This window comes from Physella acuta, unplaced genomic scaffold (genome assembly GCF_028476545.2).
Source record: "Physella acuta isolate Inbredline_101_S28 unplaced genomic scaffold, ASM2847654v3 ptg001264l, whole genome shotgun sequence".
Taxonomy (NCBI): domain Eukaryota; kingdom Metazoa; phylum Mollusca; class Gastropoda; family Physidae; genus Physella; species Physella acuta.
Window position 1 is genome coordinate 59,723 of NW_026732779.1, and position 14,529 is coordinate 74,251.

Sequence of the window (14,529 nt, forward strand, 5' to 3'; positions counted from 1 at the left end):
GCTCTAACTTCTCTCTTCTTCTTCTTCTTCGTTCTTATTTTTTTAGTGTTGGGAGGGATCGAGCCTTATCTGCCAGAGGGTTTGAACTCGAGACTTTTTTCGAATTTATCAACCATGAGCTTTTTGCCGACTCGACCACGCCTTCAACACAATTAAGCGTTACGTGACAACTGGTTATGCGCCATTTAGGCCATTGACTCCGATTTCAGCCTGCAGTTGTTTGATTTTGGAGTTGTCTCTCCTAGCGGAGTAGCTATCTCCAGCTAACGAGCCTCATCTGCCCGAGGGTTCGAACTCGAGACTTTTCGGTTTAGCAACCATGAGCTTTACCGACTCGACCACGCCGATCCCTACGCTCTACCAAATGTGTCAAAATTTCATTGAAATATTCGATACAAGAATAGAGCATATTATTTGTTGTTATTAAAATATGCTATTTAATAATCAAAGGACGACGTGGTCGCAGAGTAGAGCTTGTGAGTGCAAACATGAAGTCAAAATAACTCGTTAAGAAAACAAAGGCGGCTTGGCGCAATGCTAATCACACTATCCCATGTATGCTGATATTTTCGAAACATATGAGCTCTACTTTATCTACTCCATGTGTCTTGAGTACGAACGGGAAAAGATGAATGAGATGATATAAAACTTATTCAGTTGTTTTAAATAGTAATTTCTAAAGAATATATTTGTTGACTGACCAAAATAAAAAAGAAACAAGATTTTATCTATTATGCAATTAGTTTGATATACATTGATACAACAATTAGGTCTACTTAACATTTTAAGATGACATGGGAATCCAACTTTCAAGCTACTTATTTGCTTTTATTCTTTAATTTAAATTGTTCAGGCCTATTTCAGCAAATACAAAACTTACAAGTCGAAGCAGTCAACGAAACATTTGCAACTAGTTCAGGATAGTAGCTGTATGCAGGTAGTGTAGAAATGATCCACAATGTGTATTGATGTCCAGGACTTAGACCAGTGACATTTCCTCCAGTAGAATTTGCTGTAACTGGGGTTGAAGAGCCAGCAACTTGTATTTTATAATAGGCATTTTGAGGGATCTCAGTATTGACTGACCAGGTTATGTAGATGGAGCTGGTTGTTCTACTTTGTACAGATGGGTTTTGTACTTTGAGCTGTGTAACTGGTTAAAAAAAATTATAGTTTAATAATATTTTTGTATTTGATTCTTTTATAATTACAAATTATGCTTTATCACGATTAGCAATTAGCAGTGAGTTTGTATAAATGACATGCTGCGTTTTATTTTATTTTTTTTATTTTGTATATTGGTTTTATAATTAAATTCACAGTTTGAGATAAAATGCATATAATTTAATAGTAAATTTCATTTAATTAACGCCTCTCATTTTGACGTTACCGATAATACAGGATTTGTAAAATTATAATTCTTGATAACATTACAGGCCTGTATATAACATGGATGTATTAATATTTACACAGATGAAGTAATACAAATGTTAATGCTTAAGATGTAATTAAATGGGAAAAGAAATCTTACTATAAACACATATATCTCTGTATGAATTATAATAACCACCACTACACTGACATGTTGCGGAATCAGACCCGTAGCCTTCACATGAAAACTTCGAATCACAATCAATTCGTGAACACGATTCGCCATGTTGTTTCCCTAAATAGTAAAAAATGATACTTGAATAAGCCCCACATCTGTTTTGAATTCGATATAGTAGCTTTGTTATTTAAGCTATTGCTTTTTAACCATCGAATGTAGCAAAAAAATGAATAAAACGAAATTAATATACTATTAAAAAGAAATGAATACAATTCTATTTACTAATAAATACAGTTATATTGATGATTACAATGCAATTATGTAACTTTATTTGCTTGTTTTTAATTATTGCATACAATGGTTAGAATACACATGGATTTAATATGCAAACAGCGGCGTAAGCTATTCTAAAGATTTGTTTTTGTTCTTTCTTGTGAAAGGTAGTTAATATATATATATATATATATATATATATATATATATATATATATATATATATATATATATATATATATATATATATAAAAGAAAGTTAAAAATCCACTCCGTAAAAGAATAGGATGTATGCGGTTTTGGATATTAGCTGGCAAAATGAGTTAAATGATACACACGTTGCATGCTCAAAATACTGCTATGTATTGAAAAAAAAATACATACCAAAGCAAATACCTATGTTAGATATTATGCAAATAGTTTTGCTAATGGGTGAAATGGAGGTAGGATGTGATGTTACATAAACGGGAACAAGTTCTGTAACTATTTACTTTGAGTCAGAGTTGGAAATGACTAGGTAAAGTTAACAGGAATGAACTGGAGAGTCTGTGCTGCTCCTCAGTTGGTTTAAAACTTTTGAAACACCGGTATAAAGTAACTAATAGTCAACATACACAAAGAAAATGAACGATATCACGGGATACTTTGGTTATGTTGAAAAGCATTGTCGCAACAATTCCTCTGTGAGATTGTTGCTGAGCTTGTTAATGTTAAGCTACTAGTAAGGCACACGCACACATACACACATACGAGCGCGCTATCTCTCTCACGAACAATCTGAGAATAATTTTTTTAAATGTTCTTTTTCGAACATCTTTGATAATGTCTTTGTAAAAATTGGGCAGTGAATTTTATAAATTGTTCATGAAATTAAGGAACACTAAAAAATTCAATAAAACATTGTTGTTACAAACCTAAACATAATTCAGGCTTACAGTTTGCTTGACACGGTATCTGTTGATACGTAAAATAAAATAATAGTAATCATACAATTTTACTTAAACATACATTTTCAATTGCTTGATTCTGTAAAGTACTATTTTTCAAACGGTTGATACTTTAAAGTGGTATTTTTTATATGAAACCATATAATTATAAATTAGATAAATTACACAGATTTTTTCGAGAATAAAAGAACAAGCGTTAAACATCCACATTAATTAATGAATTCAAAATTGAATTACATACAGTTAGGGAAATATGCTCATTTAAAAATCACCGAATTCCTGATTTTTCGTCATGATGGATTTCTTGCACTTTTGGATGCTTTGTCAATTTTTGTATTTAAAAAATAGAAACTTAATGAGAATTTCTAAAAATGTGTTTAAAATGCTATTTTTTTAACCTATTAATTAAAAAATAATCATTTTTTCCCCCAATCTAACACGTTCTCAAAGAAAAGTTTTATATCGTCATCATTTTGTATTTGGCATCATTGGAAAGCTGGATTTCTCATGTATTCAATAATTGTATTTTCCAGCATCTCGAAATCACCCAAAGCTTACAATCAGCTTTTAAAATTACACAGATACCGTATCATCCTTACTTTTTGCTGTTTTTCTTAGTTCGAAGTTTTTTAACATTAAAAAGCCTACTACTTTTTAGTTTATTAAACAACGCTCATCATATTTTCAGTAATTGTTCTTCATGCAAAAATAAAACATTGTCACGAGGAATTGTGATGAGTTTCATAGATAAAAAGTTTATGGTAACAAATATGCTAATTTTGAAACTTTTGAATCCAGGAAAAGGGTACGAATTTTTAAGACCTTGTAGAATTTTGTCGTGACAAAAGTTTTGAAATATACTGAAATATAAGCCGTTTGAATTTAATTGCTATAAGTATATAAATAAAATAGCCTTAGCATTTAAAAAAAAAAATTCAAAATGGCTGAGGATTTTTCATGTTTCTATAACAACCAAAATTTGTTTTAAACACTTTTCTTGCTGTTTAATATTTACTTTCATGTCCCAAATATGGTAAAATAAAGTCTAAAGGATTTATATCTTAAATTGTAAAAAAAAAAAAAAGAAATAAACTGAGCATATCCCCTTAACTACGAATGCGAATAAAATATTTAGAGAAAACTTACCAAGACAAGTTCACAAAACAGAATGAAAAAAAGTAATGAATCAATTAGCCTCTCTTTATTGTAAACCATGTTGGCAATTCTGTAAAGGAAATGTTTCAATATGTGTGGAAGAGTTAATCCGATAACTATGTTCATCATTGGTACGTTTTTAATGTACGGGTGTATTTCAAATTGTTAGTTATAAAGAATTTATATACGTTTCTTCATCTAAATTCATTTTAAATAGTTATGTTCTTTATCATTCCTGTGGAGTATAGAAACACAACCACACCTCTCCACCATAACCGGATTTACTCTAAATCCTCCAAGCTGGGCCCGAGACATTCCGGCAGCTTCTGCTTCACGGAAGAATGACCTTTTCAGGTCTGTTTAGGCACACCCACTTTATTCTTTTTTTTTTGGGGGGGGGGGGGGAATTGCAATCCAATACTTATTTGATGATGTTGACTGCTATGTTGTTCGGTGTATAAAGTGTAAACACCGGGTAAAATAATGTTCTATGAGAGTTGTCGCAAGCTTTTCTAGTTTCTATTGTACTTGGCTTTTAGCTCGTTGAATGTAACATTATCTCCACTATATAGCGCTTCATTTCGTAGCTAAAAACTAATGCATGAGCACAGGTCTTGTAATTAATGAGAATAAATTTAATGTGATACTTACCTTTTTTTTTAAATTTGAAATGTAAAATCTACACTACATATCTATTTGTCATAACTATACACACTGACTCAGAGACACATATACACGCGAGCACACATGCACAAAAACACGAACACAAACACACACACACACACACATACAAACACACACACACACACACACACACACACACACACATATATATATATATATATATATATATATATATACATATATATATATATATTCGGTTAAAATAATAAAGATACTTCATATTTTAACACTCACCTGTAATGCTAATGATTAGCTATAGTGAACCATGAAAAGCAATTAATCTCATAGCAGACATAGCATCAGTGTTCATGGTTCACATTTTACCTTAAGAAGTGTAGTCTCTATTGATCAAAAACATATGCACATTTAAAAAAAAACATGGCGGTTAAACAAAGTAAAAAAATTGAATTGCTAAACACACTTTTGAAGGAAGGTTAAATCCACACACCATGTGCTACTTTAATTTTTGCACTGCATGATTCTGCGTAAGTCTGGGTAATTGTAAGTTAAGAATATATTTTATAAGAAGATTAGTATGCACATGGCTAAGAAAGTCATTTTTAAAAAATATTTTGTAACAGTATGGATGAAAGGATTGATGGATATAGGAGTTGTTTAGCAGTTGAAAGAAATTTCGAAATAGTAGCAACATTTCTATATATGCAACCTGTTTTGTTTTAAATATTCTAAATATCTTTCGGCTATTCTCGGAAGGATATAAGAGACTAGCTCATCCTTTCCGAGTTGAAATATATATTTATATAAATGTCTGCATCCTCCTACCTAAATAAAATAACTGAACATATAATTGTATGTGTTATATAAGTAGACCTTTAATATGATAACTTTTAACTTATATATGACCTTTTTTTTAAAAATCAGTTACTACTTACAATATTCTTTGTTTTTTTTTGGGTCGATGTAAGTGAATGATTAGAAATGCCAGATCTTTCTATGTGTTGCCAAACATTCTCTTTCAAAGCGTTCTCACTAAATCTCAGTCAATCATCTCCAGTATAGCAGAGATTTATAGCACTTGGCAATTTTTCAAAAATAAGCTTTTAATAAAACCTAATAACTGCAAAAACAATTATTATACTCGAAATTATCTTTCTATATATATAATTTTCTTCTTGGATACCCTAGAAAACACCAAGCTGTAAGCGCGCCTAGCCCCCCCCCCCCCCCACATGGTCTGGTGAGCTGTGGTTCACGCTAAATGTTTACAATCGTAGAGCCGTGTTTAGTGACGGCTATTAGGGGCAGATAATTTAGTTTAAAACGATTTTAAACTTAGGGGAGGTAACTAAGAGGAGGCTGCTTTTCACGGGGGGGGGGGGGGGGGCAGGAGGGTAGGGTAGGGTAGGGGGAAAGGAGGGTGGGGGATTATTGTCCTTAACGACCTACTTATAATGTTTTAAAGCAAATATTTTCAGTGGCAGCATTGGTACTGTCGAATTCACAAATTATGAATTACTGAAAAGTAGAAAATAAAACAACTAAATAGCGGCGTATGATACGCCGCGGGTCGGCTCGTATATATATATAATTCTCTTCATGAGACCTTGCGGGACACCACCACCAAGTACGCGCGCCGATCGGCCCCCTCCCTCGCAAAAGACAATACCGCTAACACTCCACCCCACCAGTCTGGTGAGCTGTGGTTCACGCCGAATGTTTATAATAGTAGAGTCGGGTCGAATTAGTGACGGTTATTAGGAGCAGATAATTTAGTTTTCAAACGATTTGAAACAAAGGGGAGGTAACAAGTTCTGCTTGATCTTTTCATTGTCTTCTGCAAAACTGTCGTCACTGTGTTTGTTTTTTTTTAAAATGTTTTTCCCTATAAAATAAGATTTTAGTGGTATCTGAGCTTTCATACTGTGTGTTTCGCCAACACAAGTTGTATAAACTAAAATAACCAGAGCCATGTCATTTCCAGCGTCTAGTTTATTTAAGGAGAACGCACACGACTGACTTAACATACGAACACACTGTATTCAGCTACACTTGTTATTCTAAGCGGCAAGGTTTATATAGTCCCCACTCTACACCTGCAAACAGGATGTAACCGGCATCTTTACCGAGCCTAAACGATTGAGTGAAGCGAAAGGCGTGACTCAGAGCAAACTATAAGAGAGCTTGTCAAATATTTACTGAACTTGCCAAAAATAGGCATGAAAGTGAAGAAAATGAAACAAGATTGTCAATGTCAGTGATTAATAAATGAGAGCTTAATTTGTACATCTTAATTTATAGTATCAGAAGTTGTTAGCCAGCTTTTACTCTAGGACATAGAAAGCCAACTAATTTTCCAGAAAACTGGATCTTGAGCTATTTTATCTAACGGCCTCCAGTGGTAAACCAAAGGCACTGCAAACTATTCTGGCGTTCAGGGCTAACTATCTAGCACCCTCACCACGTATATATACACACGTATATATGTCTATATATATATATATATATATATATATATATATATATATATATATATATATATATATATATATATATATATATATATTCGGTGGTATGGAGAGGGAGTTTTAAGCTAATTAGAAACACTTCTAGAAACACTGCACTTCCCCGTGTCTCTCAGTATCCACCCGAGCTTGAAATAATTTTTTACTGGTTGGGACATCGTATGGGCCATACCACTGAGGTGGAAACAGCACTTGTGCTTACTTTTAGTGGCCCCATATTTTTTTTATAAGATAAATATAAAACAAAAGCTTTATTGTCTTTTCAAAATAAAAAAAAAATCAAAGACTCATCATGAAAACGATAGTGGTTTTTTTTAGTGAAAAGGTAGTTCTCTGTCAAGGAGATAAAGTGTTTACATAAGCCAAAATGTTTTTTATAATAACAAATCTTTTATTTTTGTCATCAATCAAATGAGTTGGTTGCATACTAATACTAGTATAAGCCTTATCCTGAAAAATCTAAATATCCTAAATAATCTGATGAGAAAAACTACCGCATAAATGACAATAAAAACCTTATCATCAATAGACAACACACCAACTATACAGACTACAATCCCTACTCCTAACAAGAGAAAATGCATATCCATAAAAAGTTAATGATAAATCGAACCCCTCCCACAAAACACAATAATAAAATTTAACCAACGTTATGAAACATCCTTTAAAAATTAAAAACTAAACAAAATATATATTAAAAAATCACTTATATAACATTAAATTAGACATAAGGTATGAGGTAAAACGAATCACTTTAAAACAAAAAGATACAGCCAAAAAGTAACACGTATACAATTTAATATAAGCTTAAAAAACATCCATGTAACATTTTAAAATCTTAATACAAAATTAATTTAAAAAGCGTTTTAATAACAAACTTTTGCAAAATAGTGCCCTAAGAAATAGAAAAAAAAACTTCCTTAAATATGCAAATAAAAACAAAGCCACCAGACCTTGTCGACTATATAATGTAATAGTGCTAAAATTTGTATCTTTATACCCGTTGGTACTCATTAGCATCCCGAGCTGTAGCTTATTATTTGGACCTCTGTGCTGGTAATTAATACCGTCTTGTAAATTTATTGTCTTAATTAATTACTGTGCTCTTCATAAAAATGATGTTGATTTGTATTTATTTAAATACAAACAATAATGTAAAAAAATAACTGGAGGTTCAAATTAGTAAATGTAATGTTTTTAATAAACTAATTATAAATGTTAGCTTAGAAATCAACAAAAAGGTCAAACATGCACCTTAATTACTATAGTGATAAAGTCAAATAGGAGGTTAATTTTTGAAATATATGGTTTAAGATAAAAAAATTAAGTAATGAAAATAAATCAACTTTTTTAGTAGCTAGGGCAATTGAATTATAATGATTCGTGTAAACAATAGTCTCCAATAGTGGTTTTTTTTTTTAAATTGGGCACTCTTTTTGGTGCTTAAATATTTAATTGTGGGATATGTTGAAATTTAAAAATTCATTACTTTTAAAAAAAATATCTGCACTCATTGATCTAATTTCTTGATAGTAAAAAGTTAAACTGCTCTGTAAAGTTTTAGCAGATATTCATTAGTCTATGTGTGTTTATGCAAAAGAACCTACGCTTTGAAAACATCTTTTTATTTTAAATTTATTGAATTTTATCGTCGTCCATTTACTTGCTTTTAACTGCACTGATAGAATTTTGATAATCATCAACGCTGGTAACTTGATAGTTTTTGGAGTCAGGTATTTCTTGATAGACATCTTCATTGCTTGCTGGCTGGTTGACATGTTCTGGTTCACGGATAACTGGAGTCATCTTATCTGTTTTACAATAAAAATTTCGTTTTGGATATTTAAAACGAATAGGCTTACACTTTAGTAAAATTTTGAATTTCTTCAGTTAACTACCATCTCAAATATTCAACTTTACAAAAGTTATTTGAGATAATGTTTATCAAAGAAAAGACTCCCAAAAAGTTATCATTACTAAATTGTCTAATTACTCATTCTACATATGTTAAATAAATATCTACATCATCTGTAAGGTGCTGGAACTGATATTTGTAATCCTTGATATTTGAAGATATTTGAATAGAAAATCATTAAGATGTGTAAATGTAAGTAGCTTTACAAACATACCATTAGCAATACCATAAAGATGATCATCTTGAAAAGTTCTGTTTAAAGTATTATAGAGAGGTGCTTGTCTCCTCATAGCCTCTGACTTCTTATTTCTGTGGTGTCGTTTTATACAAACGACAGCAACAATGCTTATGATTATAATACACAGAAGTCCAAGACTCAAACCAACAGCAAGTGCGGTGTAATTCGCCTCTTCATCTGATAATAATAGTTAAACAATACTTGCAATATTGGTTCAAAAAAGAAAATTCAAATAATATTTTAAACTTTTGTTCAAATGAAGTAATAGCAATGAAAATACTAAACCTTGAAGGGAGAAGAACATAAACTGCAGTATGTGAAAGAAAGAATAAAGAAGAATAAAACACAATAAACCATTTCAACTCATAATACAGCTTCTTGGAGAAATTGGAAGATACATATAGAAATAATCTACTATGCATATGAATTTACAAATAGCATACCTTTTGTGGCAACTGTTTCTGAAGATAATGAAACACAACCAGCACTGTTACATTCTAGAACAAGAATTCTGTTAATAAAATAAAAAATAATTACTCTTTAGAAAAATTATATTATATAATTATAAATTAATGATGTTTTTACAATTAAGAAATCTCATTGAACATAAATGAAATGAGATATCGAACGTTTTAATGGAAAAAATAAGGATTAAGTGGTTGCTCTTATAGCTAGTTTAATAAAAAAGAATTAGCTTCATTTTAGTTATACCGTCTTATATGTCTTATATGTAGATACTATATATTTATTGAATTAAAAAAATGTACAATCAAAGCCAGAATGATATAAAAAAATGTAGCATATTAAAAAGAGACTAAAGTAATAATGCATATCAAACCCTTTAATCGTCTTCTAATTAAATATAGTAATTATAATGTACCCGAATAGTTAAGTGGGACTAATAGATAACACTATTAATTACAGCCGGTTGTATACTATGTACTCATTCTACATAAGCTGGAATGTAAATTTTATAATACATGGCATCCATTTTACAAATGATAGAAGAATACATTTGTAAAAGGTAAAATAATTTTAGGAAATATTTTAGGAAACACAGCAAAAGTTTTAAAACAGTGATACGTTTAGACATGTACGTAATATTAGGGACGTATTATTTAAAACGTATATGAAATGGTTTTAATTATCATAGGTTGATCAGTGTGAAATATTTCTCGAAGTTTTTTGATGCTAGCATTTTTACAATACTTGTACACAATTGCACTTTTTTACTTAAAAATTTTCAATTTAAGACTATTTTAGATTAATAGACACGTGTAATTTATTAAATTAAAGTGGAAAAATTACTTGAATTTTGTACTAGATGGCAGAGGTCCATTGCAGTAACCTGTATCCCCAATTTCACAAGTGGTGTCACGTCCAATAATATAATTAACAAACCGGTCTTGAGACACTGATGGAAGTTATCACACTTTAAGTTCTAAATTTTAAGCTATGTTAAAACAAATAGTGTACTGCGATTTGCAAATCCGACTTTTAATAATAAAAATATTTGACTGATATATATATATATATATATATATATATATATATATATATATATATATATATATATATACACCTAACAAATGCTTGCTTCTATAAATATGATTTCTAGCCCTGGTGACAATGTTAACAAAAATATAATGTTATGAGTAGGACACATACATCTAATGGATGCCAAAATCAAGAAATGATAAATGTAAATATCAATGATTAAAAAAATTGTGAATAATGTTTTTTTTTTAAATAATAAAATAAAAATGTTAAAAAAAATAAATCAATAGCGAATCAATAGTGAATATTGACTATTTTTTATAATGTCTGTTATGCTAGAAAATGATATAAAAATATCACATGAAAAGTACCTCTCAGTTGGTTCAACCAATCTAATGGTGTTGTTCGATATCCAATAGTAAATCCAGATTTTTTAGCTTCTGACCACGTACTGTTTATAATTGCTTCAATTGATCGTTTTCTTTTTCCTTAATTCCAAAAACTTTAGTTAAATAATATAAACGCTTCAATAATTGTTTTGTAATAATATATCTGTAAGTCAAAGAAACTACCATACATTTTGCTGTTTTATGTATTTTAGTATTTACCAGAATGAAAACAGTTAGAATATACTGAGCATACAGCCAGCAACAAAATCTGTATTCTACCCTGTGTTTCACTAGCCACACAATCTCTGCAAATGGTAACTTCTAATTTGGTTTCCGAGGTACTTAACATTTTTACTGTATCCGTTGCCAAAGGGAAAGGTACTATAGAAAATAAATGAAATATCTCATACAGCAATGAAGGATATCAACTTATTGGTTGAAATTTTGCGTTTAATATTTTAAATGTTTGTTTACTTTTGTTTAACTCATTTAGTAAGCTTTTAAATTGTATAGGATAAGGTGTCCCATAAAATGTAATATTGTGTTATTTTAAAATAAAACTCGCGTAGTTGAAAACAGCATTTTTTTATTTTTTGTAATATTTGGTAAGTTTTTTTTAAATGGTTGGTATGAAATTTGGTGTATTAATAATCTACTCCTAGCAATGTTAGCATCCCCTTGCCATTTTTATTATTTGAAAGTAAATTATTGTCATCTAAGCGCTATATTAGTTTAAAGATTAATGCAAAAATAGGTGTAGACTACATAAATACACTAGATTTTGATTATTGAAAAATCATTTCAATATTTATACAGGATTTGCAAAGAATTAAACTCATGAATGCAATGTTAAAATTAACGAAAAAAGCAAATAAATGAATAGCAAAAGTTAGGCCAATTTTAGTTAACACTTATTAAACCAAAGTGATTTTAAAATATGAATGTATAACCAGCCCCATGAAAGAATAACTCGCTTTGTCGTCCCCAATTTCTAACTATTTAACATTTTGGCTTTCGTGTTAGCCCTTTCCAAAACGTTATAGTATTTTACCTCGATCAAAATTAATTTTTTAGAACATTTTACAATATTCTGGAATTGGTCTAAACCCCTTTGTGTCACACCTTGCGGATCGGGCCGCCAGCCCCAGCTTTGTGATACTACTGATCACAATATAAATATTTTTTAAAAAATGGAATCCTACATTTTACGGGAACATAAAAGTTATAGCCTCCTGAAAAGACTCCTGAAAATTCTTTGTTAATTGTTGCTACCTGCAGAAAATAATTCATCTTAATTTAAATAGATCTAATTACGTAAAATTATTTTATTTCTAACGATTATTTTTGTGAATAAAAACTATATAGTAATTCTTAAAATTGTGAATGGTTTTAAAAGAAATAGTGAAACCACCTATTTTTACAACAAAAAGCATACTTCAACTGAATAATTCCTTTCAACTCTGACATCTGTTAGCAGTTGTTTTGTCACTTCACACGGATTTTCACTCTCTTGTGTTCTATCGATGCTTTGAAAAAGAATCATATCTGGCTGTAATAAAAATTGTGTAAAAGGGTTCAAGGCTGTGTTTTGTATAAGCTATTAATTTCAATTATCAAATGTTCGAAAAGATTATTTTTGAATTATAAACGAATAGTTTATATTCTAACCTATTCCTTTATACTCTACTATTAAAAAATTAAAAGGTTTATTTGGACATATCTTACCACTCCACCGACATTACCCTAAAATCATTAATATTATTATCTGATGCATAATAATGAACTATCATTAGACTATTATGCCAGAGATATCTGCATGTTTACAATTCCACGTTTTAGAAATATAGATTGATTTATTTTGTTTTTATTACCTTGAAATGATGATTGTATTAAACTGTGGATTCTCTAGAAAATTATCCACTTTGATTTTGAAATGTGTAAAACTTGCAATTTACCATAAATTGTCTAGAATTTAATATTTTCTTTAATAAAAGTAAAACTTACATCATTACCGTCAGCCCTCAAAAGTATTTTTTTAACTGTATATTTCACGATAATACCATTCCTTTCTTTTTCTTCAGGGCAGTTGATTGAAATAGTAACTTTAGTGGCTACGATAGGATCAACTGTAATGTTAAAAGTTGCTAACCCTGGAGCTGTTTTGAAAATAGAAATATTAAGAATTTCAAATGTTAAAAATGTTGAAATTTTTGAATAAAGCTTTATAAGTAGTAGATAGTAAAATGTTAGTAAATTAAGTAAGCTCGTCACTTTTTTTTTCTTCAAGACGTTGTTAGCCTAGGTTTAGTTTACATACTAGGATGTTACACTTGTTTACAATTCAGGAGCGAAAGATACCTATAGCAAACAAACAACATCATTTTATCTAGTTACATGTTTAGAAATAAGTAACACCCGTATCAGCAGCACACTCTAAAAACCACTCAGCACGAATTTGACCTTTAAATAGATAGAAAAACTCTTCTTAACTAAGTACTTACGTTTCATAAAAGTTTTTTTACTTTCTACTTTAGGTGAACTTTGACCTTCACTTGTGTTTGCTGTAACTGTTACCTTGTAATCCCAATAACCCAGAAGCTCAGGGAAATTGAAGAAGTTTTTATCATAACCTAAAAATAAAAAATAAAGCAATTGTATGTTAGCCCCTTTAAAATAATTCATAACACTTCATATAACTCAGGTTGCAATTGTGCATTCGGGCTGTTCTTGTTGACAGATTTTGGCTACTAAAGCTAGTTAGATAACTAGAAAAAAATATCTTACCAACAACTTCTTTAGTATCTTTAGCGGTGTAACTGTCACTACTTAAGCTTATTTTCTCCTCTAGTTTAACAGTGTAATTTGTAGGTCCAGTAAATCTTCCAGGTATCCAAGTTACATTTAATCCAACTTTATCTGCATCCCTTGTAGCATTTAGACTTACACTGATAAGATTACTTGCAGCTGTCATCAAATTTAAACATTAGTTTTTCCAAGTTTCTAATAGGGTCTACATTTATTTACATCATAACATTCCTTTTGAGAGGAACGGAGAAATGAACTTAAAGATTGTAGAACGTTTTATTTGTACCCACTACTGTTGATTTTAAATTTAAGAAATGTAAGTTATATTTCATATATTTCATCTTTATTTTTAAATAAAGTACATTTTGAATGAACAGACATCAAAATTATTTTCCATAACGTCATCCTTATTAATTTACCCTAAATTATTTACCAGACCCTGCATTTTATAAGGCATGACGGAATGGAATATAAAAACATTTTTTTTTAAGTTTTAAAATTTATAATCAGCTAATTTTTATTTTCACAGCTCGATGTAGACACAATTTAAAACAATGTTTTGATAAAAAATAATTTACCTCTTCCCAATATACA

The 14,529-nt window shown here is 30.1% G+C and overlaps 1 protein-coding gene across 1 annotated transcript; it reads right to left on the minus strand.

Moving 5' to 3' along the window:
- Positions 1-8,750: 8,750 nt before the first annotated feature.
- On the minus strand, positions 8,751-14,101 carry LOC131957763 (uncharacterized). The gene is made up of 11 exons (XM_059322532.1): positions 13,915-14,101; positions 13,632-13,760; positions 13,135-13,286; positions 12,566-12,679; positions 12,333-12,402; positions 11,350-11,511; positions 11,113-11,229; positions 10,553-10,658; positions 9,688-9,755; positions 9,221-9,421; positions 8,751-8,902 (listed from the first exon to the last, which is right to left on the minus strand). Exons 1-11 carry the CDS (start codon positions 14,099-14,101, stop codon positions 8,751-8,753), a joined length of 1,458 nt encoding a protein of 485 aa, XP_059178515.1.
- Positions 14,102-14,529: the final 428 nt, after the last annotated feature.